The sequence below is a fragment of the Vanessa atalanta genome, chromosome 10 (assembly GCF_905147765.1).
Source record: "Vanessa atalanta chromosome 10, ilVanAtal1.2, whole genome shotgun sequence".
In the NCBI taxonomy this organism is placed as follows: Eukaryota; Metazoa; Arthropoda; class Insecta; order Lepidoptera; family Nymphalidae; genus Vanessa; species Vanessa atalanta.
Genome location: NC_061880.1, coordinates 4,396,207 through 4,407,262, shown reverse-complemented (window position 1 = coordinate 4,407,262; position 11,056 = coordinate 4,396,207). Strand labels below are relative to the sequence as shown.

At 34.1% G+C, this 11,056-nt stretch overlaps 1 protein-coding gene across 1 annotated transcript; it reads left to right on the top strand.

Annotated features, from left to right (window-relative positions):
• LOC125067062 lies at positions 1–760 on the top strand (the record flags this gene model as incomplete). Its single annotated transcript, XM_047675440.1, has 1 exon — positions 1–760. A coding segment is annotated over exon 1 (690 nt), but the record flags the coding sequence as incomplete, so codon positions are not given.
• Between the last annotated feature and the right edge of the window lie 10,296 nt (positions 761–11,056).

The window sequence follows — 11,056 nt, the reverse complement described above, 5'->3', positions numbered from 1 at the left end:
AGTATCTTTGGTTATATTTATAGTTATTTTCTTAATAACATGTATCGAAGATTTCTTAAAGGAAGACTCAATGATCTATTACAAGTTGTTGATAACGTTTATTGATTTTGAACGTCACCTCGAAGCATTCGCTTTTTACGTGTTCATAAAATTAATAACTGATAGACTAGATATAGTAAACAAATATTTAGCAAATCACAGTCATATGAAGAAAAATTGTATTAATGTCAATAATAAATATAAAGCAAATAACAAAAACATATTTTATATTGGAACCTTTTCTGGTAAAAATACTAAAATTATAATGCTAGCTAATGTATATAATGTTATCAGTGATGCAGTCTGTTTGATAAACCAAATTTTTGAAATCCAAATATTTTTGACTATAGTTTCCACGTATATATTTATCATTATTACATTATGGGAGTCCGTTTATTTATCCCACACAAAGAAACTGTCGAAGTCGTTGATAACTACAATTTTGCAATGTGCAGCCGAACTAATTTCAATAGGGCTCATGTCCTATATCTGTGAAACAATGACTTTAAAACGAAACTCAACTAGGAAATTCATCAATGAGCTGATAATGGATTATGACCTGCCGCAATCTATAAGATACCAAGCCAAATCATTTATGGAATTAATGGCAGTACAGCCACTAGAGATAAATGCATTTGAAATGTTTACATTAAATACAAAATTAATGCTTAAGTTCATAAGTGTTATAACAACGTATCTAATTGTTATATTACAAATATCAAACTTTTTGTAAATTTTAAGTCACTTTTATAAATTAGAAGGATTAATTACGGAACTACTGTTTTAATAAAAAAAAAGTATAAAAGTATCTAATAAGTCTTTTAATTTAGATGAATGTTTTGTCATCTTTGTCATATATTAAAATATATTTTTAAATATTATTTTTCTTCATATGTTAATCGTATAATGTTAATTTGTAATTAGAATAATAATATTAATGTCTTTATTTCCTACAATTATAAAAGTATGTATGTATGCATATTTAATTATTTTTATTCTTGCATAATATAATACCCAAGTGTAATAAGTATAACGAGGTAAATTGAAATTTGAGAACAAATTATTCGGTGTAAATACTTTGAGTGTATTAGTTTTTATTAAATATTTTTTGAATAATTATTACCATACATTTGTATAAATTAATAATATAAAAAATAATTATAAATTAAAAATATTTACTGTATAAATCTTGACCGCGTGAAATGATGGCAATAATGCTAGCAGCATTTCCCCGTTGAATCAAAATTCCGATCGTCTGGGCAAAAAACGAACCAGCCTTCCTGTCACCTGTGGAGGCAAAAAAGCGAGGTGTATACTTTAAATGAAGGTTTCTGCACTACTACTCCAACTGCCTAGTGTTTCAACAGCAAATGGTACAAAACAATAATTTGACATAAGACACGAATATTTGAATCGTTTTTTCGCTTCAGCTTTTTCAAGTAATTTTTTATGTCATTACAAATAAGTAATAAATAGTATTGTGCTTGATTAGTTATGTAATAATAATAACAATTTATTTTTATTGAATTATATACGTTTGTGTTGTTTTAGGTTATGAGTTTACAAATATTTACTGCTATTATACCTTCAAAATTCAATTAAACGTGTAACCTCGACCGCACCGATCCACTTTTGTTTCTTCTCCATCGCACACATTGGCGAAATAATTTGTGCCCTTTTGACATAACTATTTAAACATCACTAAGTAAATATTCAAAGCACAGTAGGTATAATTAAATTTCCTTTTTAAATATTTTTTTATTGGTATTTTACACGTACGAAATTGAAAATATTAAATCAATCCCGTTTGAAGATTTCATCGATTTCAGTGAAATGCGTTAGAATAGGTCATTAGGTCGTAGGAAATAACATAATATAGATTTTTATTAACTAACAATTTATACATAGATAAATTAACGAAAACAAGTAGAAGATACATAGAAAAACTGTTCGCCCCGACTCCTTCCTCATCAAACTTTTATAAAACTTGTGTTCTTGGCTTTCTCTCAGGGTAGCTCTATGCCAAATTCCATTACTCATTGCCATCTAATCGATGGTTAAGTCGCGATGAGTAAACAGCCGGACAGAGTTAATTCTGCTTTTATAATATTGTTATAAATAAATATAGTACAGTTATAAATAACATAACATAGAGAGAAATAGTCTCCGTGGTTTTAATAACTTAACATATTTATTAATAAGTAGTGAACTTAAAACAAGATACATTGTTTTTATAGATTATCACTCATGCAACCAAGCTTCATAAAATATTTGTGGTTATATTAATAAATGTCAATTATGAGTATACTTCTAACGGTAAAGTGTTATGTTAAAATTGCTATTACTCTAATTTAATGTATTTCAACATTCCTTTAGATTGATAAATATATTTTAATAAATAATTATAACTACGCATTTTTATTATAACTTTTTACGTAAATACTTATTAGACCAGATAGCAATAGGTACAGCTGTCAGTCCTGCACCTGACCTCTCAACGATCGTACTATAAGTATACATATTAGTACGTGTGACGTGATCTGTTTTCTCATTCATTCATCAGCATTACAATTATTAACGTTTTACAAATAAATTTCAGATATAGCGGCTCTGATTATAAATCTACCGATCTTGATAAGTTTTAACCACACTTTCGTCGATTAATACTTTAAATGGCACTGATTATAACATGTTTACTTGGTGGTAGGGCTCCATGCAAGCCCTTCTGGACCACCCTTTCCTTATATACATAGGCCAAGTGAGTGAGTGTGAGTGAGAGGTGAGTGAGCCAGTGTAACTACAGACACAAAGACATAACATCTTAGCTCCCAAGGTTGAAGGCGCTTTGGCGGTGTTCGGAATATGTAATATTTCTTGCAACGACATTTTCTATTGGCGGTGGTTACCTGTTGCCATCAGGTGGTCTGTTTGCCAGTACGCCTATCAAAAATATTTAAAAAACTTACCAGGTATTCATTTTTTGAACTGGGTATAATTTTATTTTATAATATCGATAAGAAAGTGAATGTTTCTATATTTCCTAGATAAGTTTGAATTATACATATGAACACAACTCTAAACAAAATCATTAATAAAATTAAAAAATAGCGTACACTCAATGAGCCGAAAGTCTAGGTATGTTTTATATTCATACGATAAAGGACTTTTATTTAATATTAAATGAAATGTATTAGATTTTATTGTGTCAGCCCGGGCACAAATATGATTTGAGAACCCTGTTTTATATTGATTTTATTTTTTATGGTATCGTATTACAAACACAAATATATTTACCCACTTGATAATCCAATACATCTTTATAAAGAATAGTATAAATTTTAATCATCTAACATTTACTAAATGCTTTCCACTACATTAACAAATTTAATCAATATGCTTATAACTTATGTATAGATCTTCTACGGTACGACGTAGCAATTACAAAAATGAAAAAGGTGATAGAAAAAAACAAGAAAGTAATAACGTTGACAAATCAACAATTAAATATATGTATTAGATATGTTATTTGTTTTGTATTTAAGTTGATCACTTAGTTGATGTATTATAATTGCGTATATTATTATTTTACATTTTTTCTACAATTCAATACGTGATGGAAATAGTTTTACCGGAAAAAGAAAGCCTTGCATTAATATATGAGTATAACAATTTTATCATTAAGCTACAAGGGGAATTGTTATATTTGTAACTTCATACATTGATTCCAAAAATAATGATACTCTAATAATATTACAAAAATTACACATGAGATATTAAAAATAAAGGAGTGAACAACACCAAAAATACCACCATAGACCACACATGACAAATGTTCCTTAATCTTCATTATTTGATTATAGAACATTTTTCATGGGTGGTCTTACTACTCAGTATTCATTTTTTTACGTTACGTATAATTAACTACTATATTAATAAATTATAGATATTATATATATTAAACTTGCAAGGTAGTTTAAATTAGTTTGTGTTTATGTTTGATATAAGCGAAAATGCAAAAAAGCGCTGCGGATGGTGTGTGTCTGTGTGTGTGTTCATGAAAGTGTGCTGAAATGTAATTTTCAGATCATCAAACACAAGCTAGACCTAGATAGAACTAAAAGTTAGGTAGTTTCTTCGTCATTTTTATAAAGTAGAAAGTGTGTTATTTTTTTTCCTATGTATCTTGCATCTTCTAAATAAATACATATATCTCTATTAATGTTGTCGTATAAATAAGGATCCTAATAGATAAAAATGTGTTCGATGAATTTAAATTTTGGAAAAAGCACGTGACAAGTGACATCATTACGGCGCTTTAATCTGTTATTTATGTAAGGGGTATTTCTGTGCTGACGAAAAATACCTTAACATAAGAAATTAAAAACTGACAGAAAGCGAAATATATATTACGTATTATAAAATTATTAGCAAAGTGCCGAAGATCAACATAAGCTTTAAAATTTGTCTAATATCAGACCAAGATATTTGATATTATTTGATTATAAAAGAATACGGCTTAAGGATAAAAGAAAGGAGTCGATGATGTAATTTGACGGTAAACTTAATAGTTATCAGGCTTAATAAACTGATACAGATTATTAAAGTCCAATACCTCGTAAGTAAAACAATAATACGACTTTATATAAGCAATCACCCCGTCACTTGGTTTATGTGTTATTTTTTTTATTGTTAGTTGCGAGCCAGTTTTCAGACAGGACTAGAAGGTCAAAATAGATAATTACAGTTAATTGATCTGAACTAATGATTCTGAGTTAAGAGGACTACAAGAGATAAGTGCCCTTGAGAATCGCACGCACACACTTACAAAATCGACAAAAACGGCAAGCCCGTGTACTAAGGGTTAAGCGAGGTAACGAGATTACGCCCAAATATTCTAATAGATGGCGCCAAACCGAGCGACGTAAGATCAATCATAAATCTCATAAAAAATAGATAGGACAACAGAATTATTTTTATTTCTTTCGATGTTAGTTAACAAATGATTATAAAATAAAACTAATTCAATTAAACTTACAATATTTTTATTTATATTTTGTATACAATAAAATAGACAGTTAGTTTTAACCTTTTTTTTCTATTATTTGTATTATTATACCACAATTAGTTCTTATACTAAATATTGAAACATACCAATTTTTAACATCTTATAAAAGTTTAATGATCTATTTATATAATAAAATCGTAAGTGTTCGAAATCTGTAGTGTAGTGACCGTTGGGTAACATATAGCGTAGTATTTGTTCGTTTTATTAATATTGGTTCATAAAGAAAAAATATATATTCAATTTAAAAAAAAAAATCTAAATATTTACTAGAAAAAAATGTTGTCAATTCGATTTGGTTGAATCATTGATGAATGAAAGGTTAATCATAATAGGTTTAATCATAAATCTCATAAAAATAGATAGGATATTAGAATTATTTGTATTGCTTTTGACTGTTATTCGAAAATGATTAAAAAATAAAACTGATTTAATTAAACTTAAAATATTTTTATTTATATTTAGTACTACAAAAAAAAAAATTTAGTGTTAATTTTTTTTTTAATTTTTTTTATTTTATTTCACTTGTATGTATTAATGTTATTACATATGTCCTGGAATCTTGGAATAAATATTACACCCACTTTCAGCTGAAAGTTGGCACACATATTTAATCTCGATGACAATGCACGATTCATGAATTGCTGCAATCCAATATGGCGGACATTACAAAAAAATTTAAATTTATGAATTACATACAAATGTAAAAATAAATCCCCTTTATGTCACTGAACGTGTCGACAAAGGTTATACTTAAACGCAAATATTTAGCTGACAATGACTATATTTCTTGAAATACAATACAGTAACTTTTAAAATATCGCTTCCCGCGCTTGGTAACCAACCGCCATCTTGTTTAGATGCCCCGCTCCTCCGAGCGGCCACCAGTGTGCCCAGTTCATAAAAAAAATACATTTTCCCGGTAAAGCTACTTTAAATTTAGGATAATTTTTTAAATAAACCTTACACTCGACCATCCTGATAACATGCATGTCCTCATGCATGCACCAGGTGGAACCATATAAAACCTTACACTTGGCAGAACGAGGCATTCAAATAATATACTATACACTATTCGATTTTATAGTACTCATTATAATAATAACAGTATTTTTTTTTTGTATTTGCAAATATATAATAATAAACTAACCGTTAATTAAAATTTATTCATCATCAATAAATTAGCAAGAGACATAATGCAAGTAAATGAACTAACGGTAACGATAATTTCGCTATATAATTTAACAAAAGCTTATTTTCATCTTTTTAACCAAATATAAACTTATAACTTTACTATCCTTGTAACCTTATAACCACTTATAACTATCCTTGTAACCTTGTAACCTTATAACCACTTATAACTATCCTTGTAACCTTGTAACCTTATAACTAGTTATAACTATCCTTGTAACCTTGTAACCTTGTAACCTTATAACTACTTATAACTATCCTTGTAACCTTGTAACCACTTATAACAATCCTTGAAACCTTGTAACCATTTATAACTAACTTTATAATCGTAAAATCATCTTAAAATCGGAAAGATTTATTGTAATCACTATATATAGCATAAATATTTATATATAAATAATAGCATAAATTATTTACCAAAACTCGAAGTAATATTTACACAATTTATCTCAAATTCATGAATATGTTTTTAGACAACAGTTAGACAGGGCTAAATCACAATAGCGTGCTATCTAATTTCTAAATATAAATTCTGGCGATTGTTTTGTGCGGCATCAGGCCAGGCGCGAATGTGTCTGTAGCTCGCGCCCGACCTGAAACACCACAAAACAACATCCTCGCATAACATTTCATTTAAATCACAACGTACATACATAAAACTAAAATTGTATTTATGCTCTGGGTAGTTTGAAACTGGTCGGAAGGAACTTGAAGACATGAGAGCATAATCATTCAATTGATTCAGTATCACTTTGTTCGTTGTCTGTTTCATCTAAACTTAACGAAGCTACATGAATCCATGGTTTCATTCTGTCGGCGGCAACCGTGGTCTTGCGTTTCCCTTTCATACCCACAAAACCCGCGATTGGAGCAACCCTGTAACGATCGTTCCCTATAACCTTAATGACCCTAAAAGGCCCCTCGTAAGAAGGCATTAGCTTTGTGCTTTGACCTTTACCTTGAAACGCAACCTTTGTTATTTTAACTAGATCACCCTTTCTATATGTACGAGCAGCATGCCTATTCCGATCGTACTGCTCCTTTTGCACAGTTTGGGCTTCATCGATCTTTTCCTTGACTTCAGCGCGGAGATCAGATAAGTTAGTGATATCGCGAGTATCATTCACGACTGCGTTTAAGGCTGGCTTGACTTCACTATACATTGCCGTACCGAACATGATTTCAGCTGGTGTCTTTCCTGTAGTTTTTTGTATGGTGTTGTTCAAGCCCCATTGTATTTTCCCAATTTTATTGTCCCAATCCTTCTCATTGTCGCGTAAATTTTGGGCTGTCAAGCAGTCAAGTATGGTCCTGTTGTAGCGCTCTACTTGACCGTTGGCCCTAGGACTTGCCACTGCGTTCAACACGTGTCTTATGCCTCGCTCAAGACAGAACCTTCGGAATGCATGAGCAGTGAAGCAAGTACCTCGATCGCTAATCAATCTATCAGGTGCTCGAAATATGTTGAAAATGTCTTGCAACGCTTTTATAACATTTGCAGTACTAGTACTCCGTACAGGCTTGATAAACAAGAACTTAGTGAAGAAGTCCACGACATTTAGCGTATGTGTAAACCCCCTTTTCGATTTCACAAAGGGTCCAAGGTGGTCGACGTGCAACGTATGAAATGGAATCGCAACTTTTTCTATGGGGTGTAACAATCCCTCTCGCCCATTGGCAGCCTTCTTAGCATAGGCACAATCTATACATGCACTGACATACTTTTTCGTAAACCGTTTCATTTTTGAAAACCAATAACTTTTCTTCATGCGTTCCAGGGTTTTTTCATAACCGACGTGACCTATATCATCGTGATTCATCTTACACAGCTGCCACCTAGCACCCTTCGGAACCACCCATCTGACGTTCTCTTTATCGCTCCCAAGGCACCTAAATAACTTGTTATCCTTTAACACATAGTTGTCTCTTATGTAAGCTAGTCCTTTAGGATCTAGTTTACTACTGACAATATCCCTAATCCTACACAATTCAGGGTCCCCTAGTTGTAAAGTCAGTAGCCAATCCTCGTCGGAAATTGCCAGTACTGGTGGATATCTTACGTGGTCTGTAGTGTCCGTATCGTATGTAGGATTCCGGGAAAGGGCGTCCACATGACCCATTCTTGTACCTGGTCTATACTCGATATGACAGTCAAACTCCTGCAAGGCAATCCACCAGCGGGCAATCCGGGGTATCAGGTCACGTTTTTCAAAAGTAGAGCGCAGTGCGCTGCAATCAGTAACCACTTTGAATGGCTTCCCTAAGAGGTAAACCCGGAACTTCTTCAATGCGCATATAACTGCAAGAGTTTCTAACTCATACGAGTGGAAGTTCCTTTCTTCTGGGGTCGTCTGGCGGCTGTAATACGCCACGGGATGAAATGCGTCTTGACTTCCCATTGGACGCTGGAGCAATATCCCTCCAACTCCTACTTTGCTCGCATCCGTGTGGAGTTCTGTTTCGGCTGTAGGATCATACAATGCCAAGACAGGCCTTTCTATCAGTTTGGACTTCAGGACATCGAATGAGTCTTTCTGCTCAGTCGTCCACTCCCACGTTGCATTTTTCTTTAACAACTTAGTGAGTGGGTGTGCTATCTGGGCAAATGACTGTATAAATTTCCGGAAATAACTCACAAGTCCTAAAAACTGGCGCACGTTGTGCACATTTTGTGGCAAGGGAAAATCCGCTACGCTCTGAATTTTGGCAGAACCTGGGCGCATGCCAGCCGCACTAATTTCGTACCCCAAGTAGTCGATTTTGGTTTGCAAGAAGCTGCATTTAGATAAATTAAGTTTCAACTGCGCCTTTTCTAACAATATTAAGACTTCTTCTAAACGAGTTATACATTCAAACGGAGTTTCACCAAAAATCAATAAGTCATCTAAATACACTGTGGCTTTATTAAACCGAGCCTGTCCCAGAACGTGGTTCATCATCCTTTGGAAAACAGCTGGAGCATTTGCCAGTCCGAACGGCATACGATTATATTCGTAGTGACCGTCGGGGGTCACAAAAGCAGTCAAATGCTTGCTGTCCTCCGATATCGGTACTTGATAATAACCTGACATGAGATCAAGAGTAATGAACCACGCCTGTCCCGATAGCCTCGCCACTTCGTCCTCTATTATCGGGATGGGGTATCTCTCTTTTATGGTCAGGGAATTGAGCAGTCTATAATCTACGCATAGTCGTACGCCACCGTTCTTTTTCCGCACGAGTATTATTGGGCTAGCGTAGTTAGAAGTTGACTCTCGAATGATACCCGCTTCTAACATCTCGTCGACCATTTCACGAACCTTCTCTCTCTCGTAGTGAGACAGGCGATACGGCCTATAAACTACAGGGCGCTGGCTGCTCAATTCTATTTTCATTTCTACCATGTTAGTACATCCAAGGTCTGCCAAGCTATGCGCAAAACACTGTTCATGGCGCCGCAGCACGTCTAGAAGCTTGGTCCTGGCTTCATCAGAAACCATCTCGTCTACTTGTACTAGACTTTCATCGAATTTCTTAGCTGAGGTAGACTCGGTGCGAGTGCCCATAGCTGTAGAAATCTCCTCGCTCGCAAGTCTATAAACCAATTCTATTCTTTCGGCCCTGGCAACCACCAAGTTTTCCTGAAGCTTACATGGGACGGCGCAGGGTTGCACTGTGACGTAGAATGAACCGTTCCTGACTTTGTAAACTCCGCCGTGAATAATGTATTGCTCACCTAGTTTGCCCACTACCTTCGTATCAACTATCATACTGCCGGTAAATAGCGTTCCAGTTCTGACCTTGACGCTAGCAATTCCTTGGAGGTTACAGCGTGCTACAATACTGACCTTCTGAAGCCGTTCATTGTCATCATTTTGAATAAAGTTAGGTAGTACTGAGTCAACATGTATAAATTGTAGTCTATTCACGTCTTTAAAAACAACTACTTGAGGTTGTTCAGTGAAAGTTTGTCCTATAAGCAAGTCCTTCTCTAAGAACTGGTCCTCTACTACGCGGCAACAAACTGTCGCTCCCACACCGTCTATAGACACGTTTAGATTTACAGAGCCCAATGAATTCACAAGGTTATTGCCGAAACCCTTCATAGTGGATGGAATCTGGTCGTGAGACAACCCGAGTTTTGCCAAACACGACTGTGCGATTAAGGTCACCTCACTGCCCAGATCAATGTACGCTTGGTATGGAATGTCTTCTACAATTACTTCCTTCGTAAATTTATTGTTAGACTTTGAACTACTTATGATCATGGTTTTCGCCACCCCGTCGGTTTCCCTCGATCCCGTCTCTTGTTTGGAACGACAAAGTTCAGCTTTATGTCCCACTTTGTCACAACGACTACATTTCACTAGAGGTTTTGGGCATCTTGAAAACGGGTGCCCTTTCTCTTTGCAATTGTAGCAAAATAACCCAGGATTGGTTTTCATATTAGAACGGTTATATACTTTATCGTCATTCGTATTGAAATTACGATCCTTCAAAAACAATGGTTGAGGAGTGTAAGAATCTCTATTATTGCTAATTAGGAACTTCAATAGATCGTCAGGTTCATCGCACCGTAGCGCTAATGCGCTGGACCTTGTGGTCCTATCGCTGATGCCGTGGATAACGCAGTCGACTGCACGCCTGCCGCTTATATCGCATTGGTTAAGTAGTGAAAGTTTTTCGTAAAAATAGTTTTGGATAGGTTCGTTAATCTTACTTTTGCGCTTTAACATGTCTTCGAGTAATTGCCCATAATTTTGTTCGCAAGGGAAGGCGTTTAAT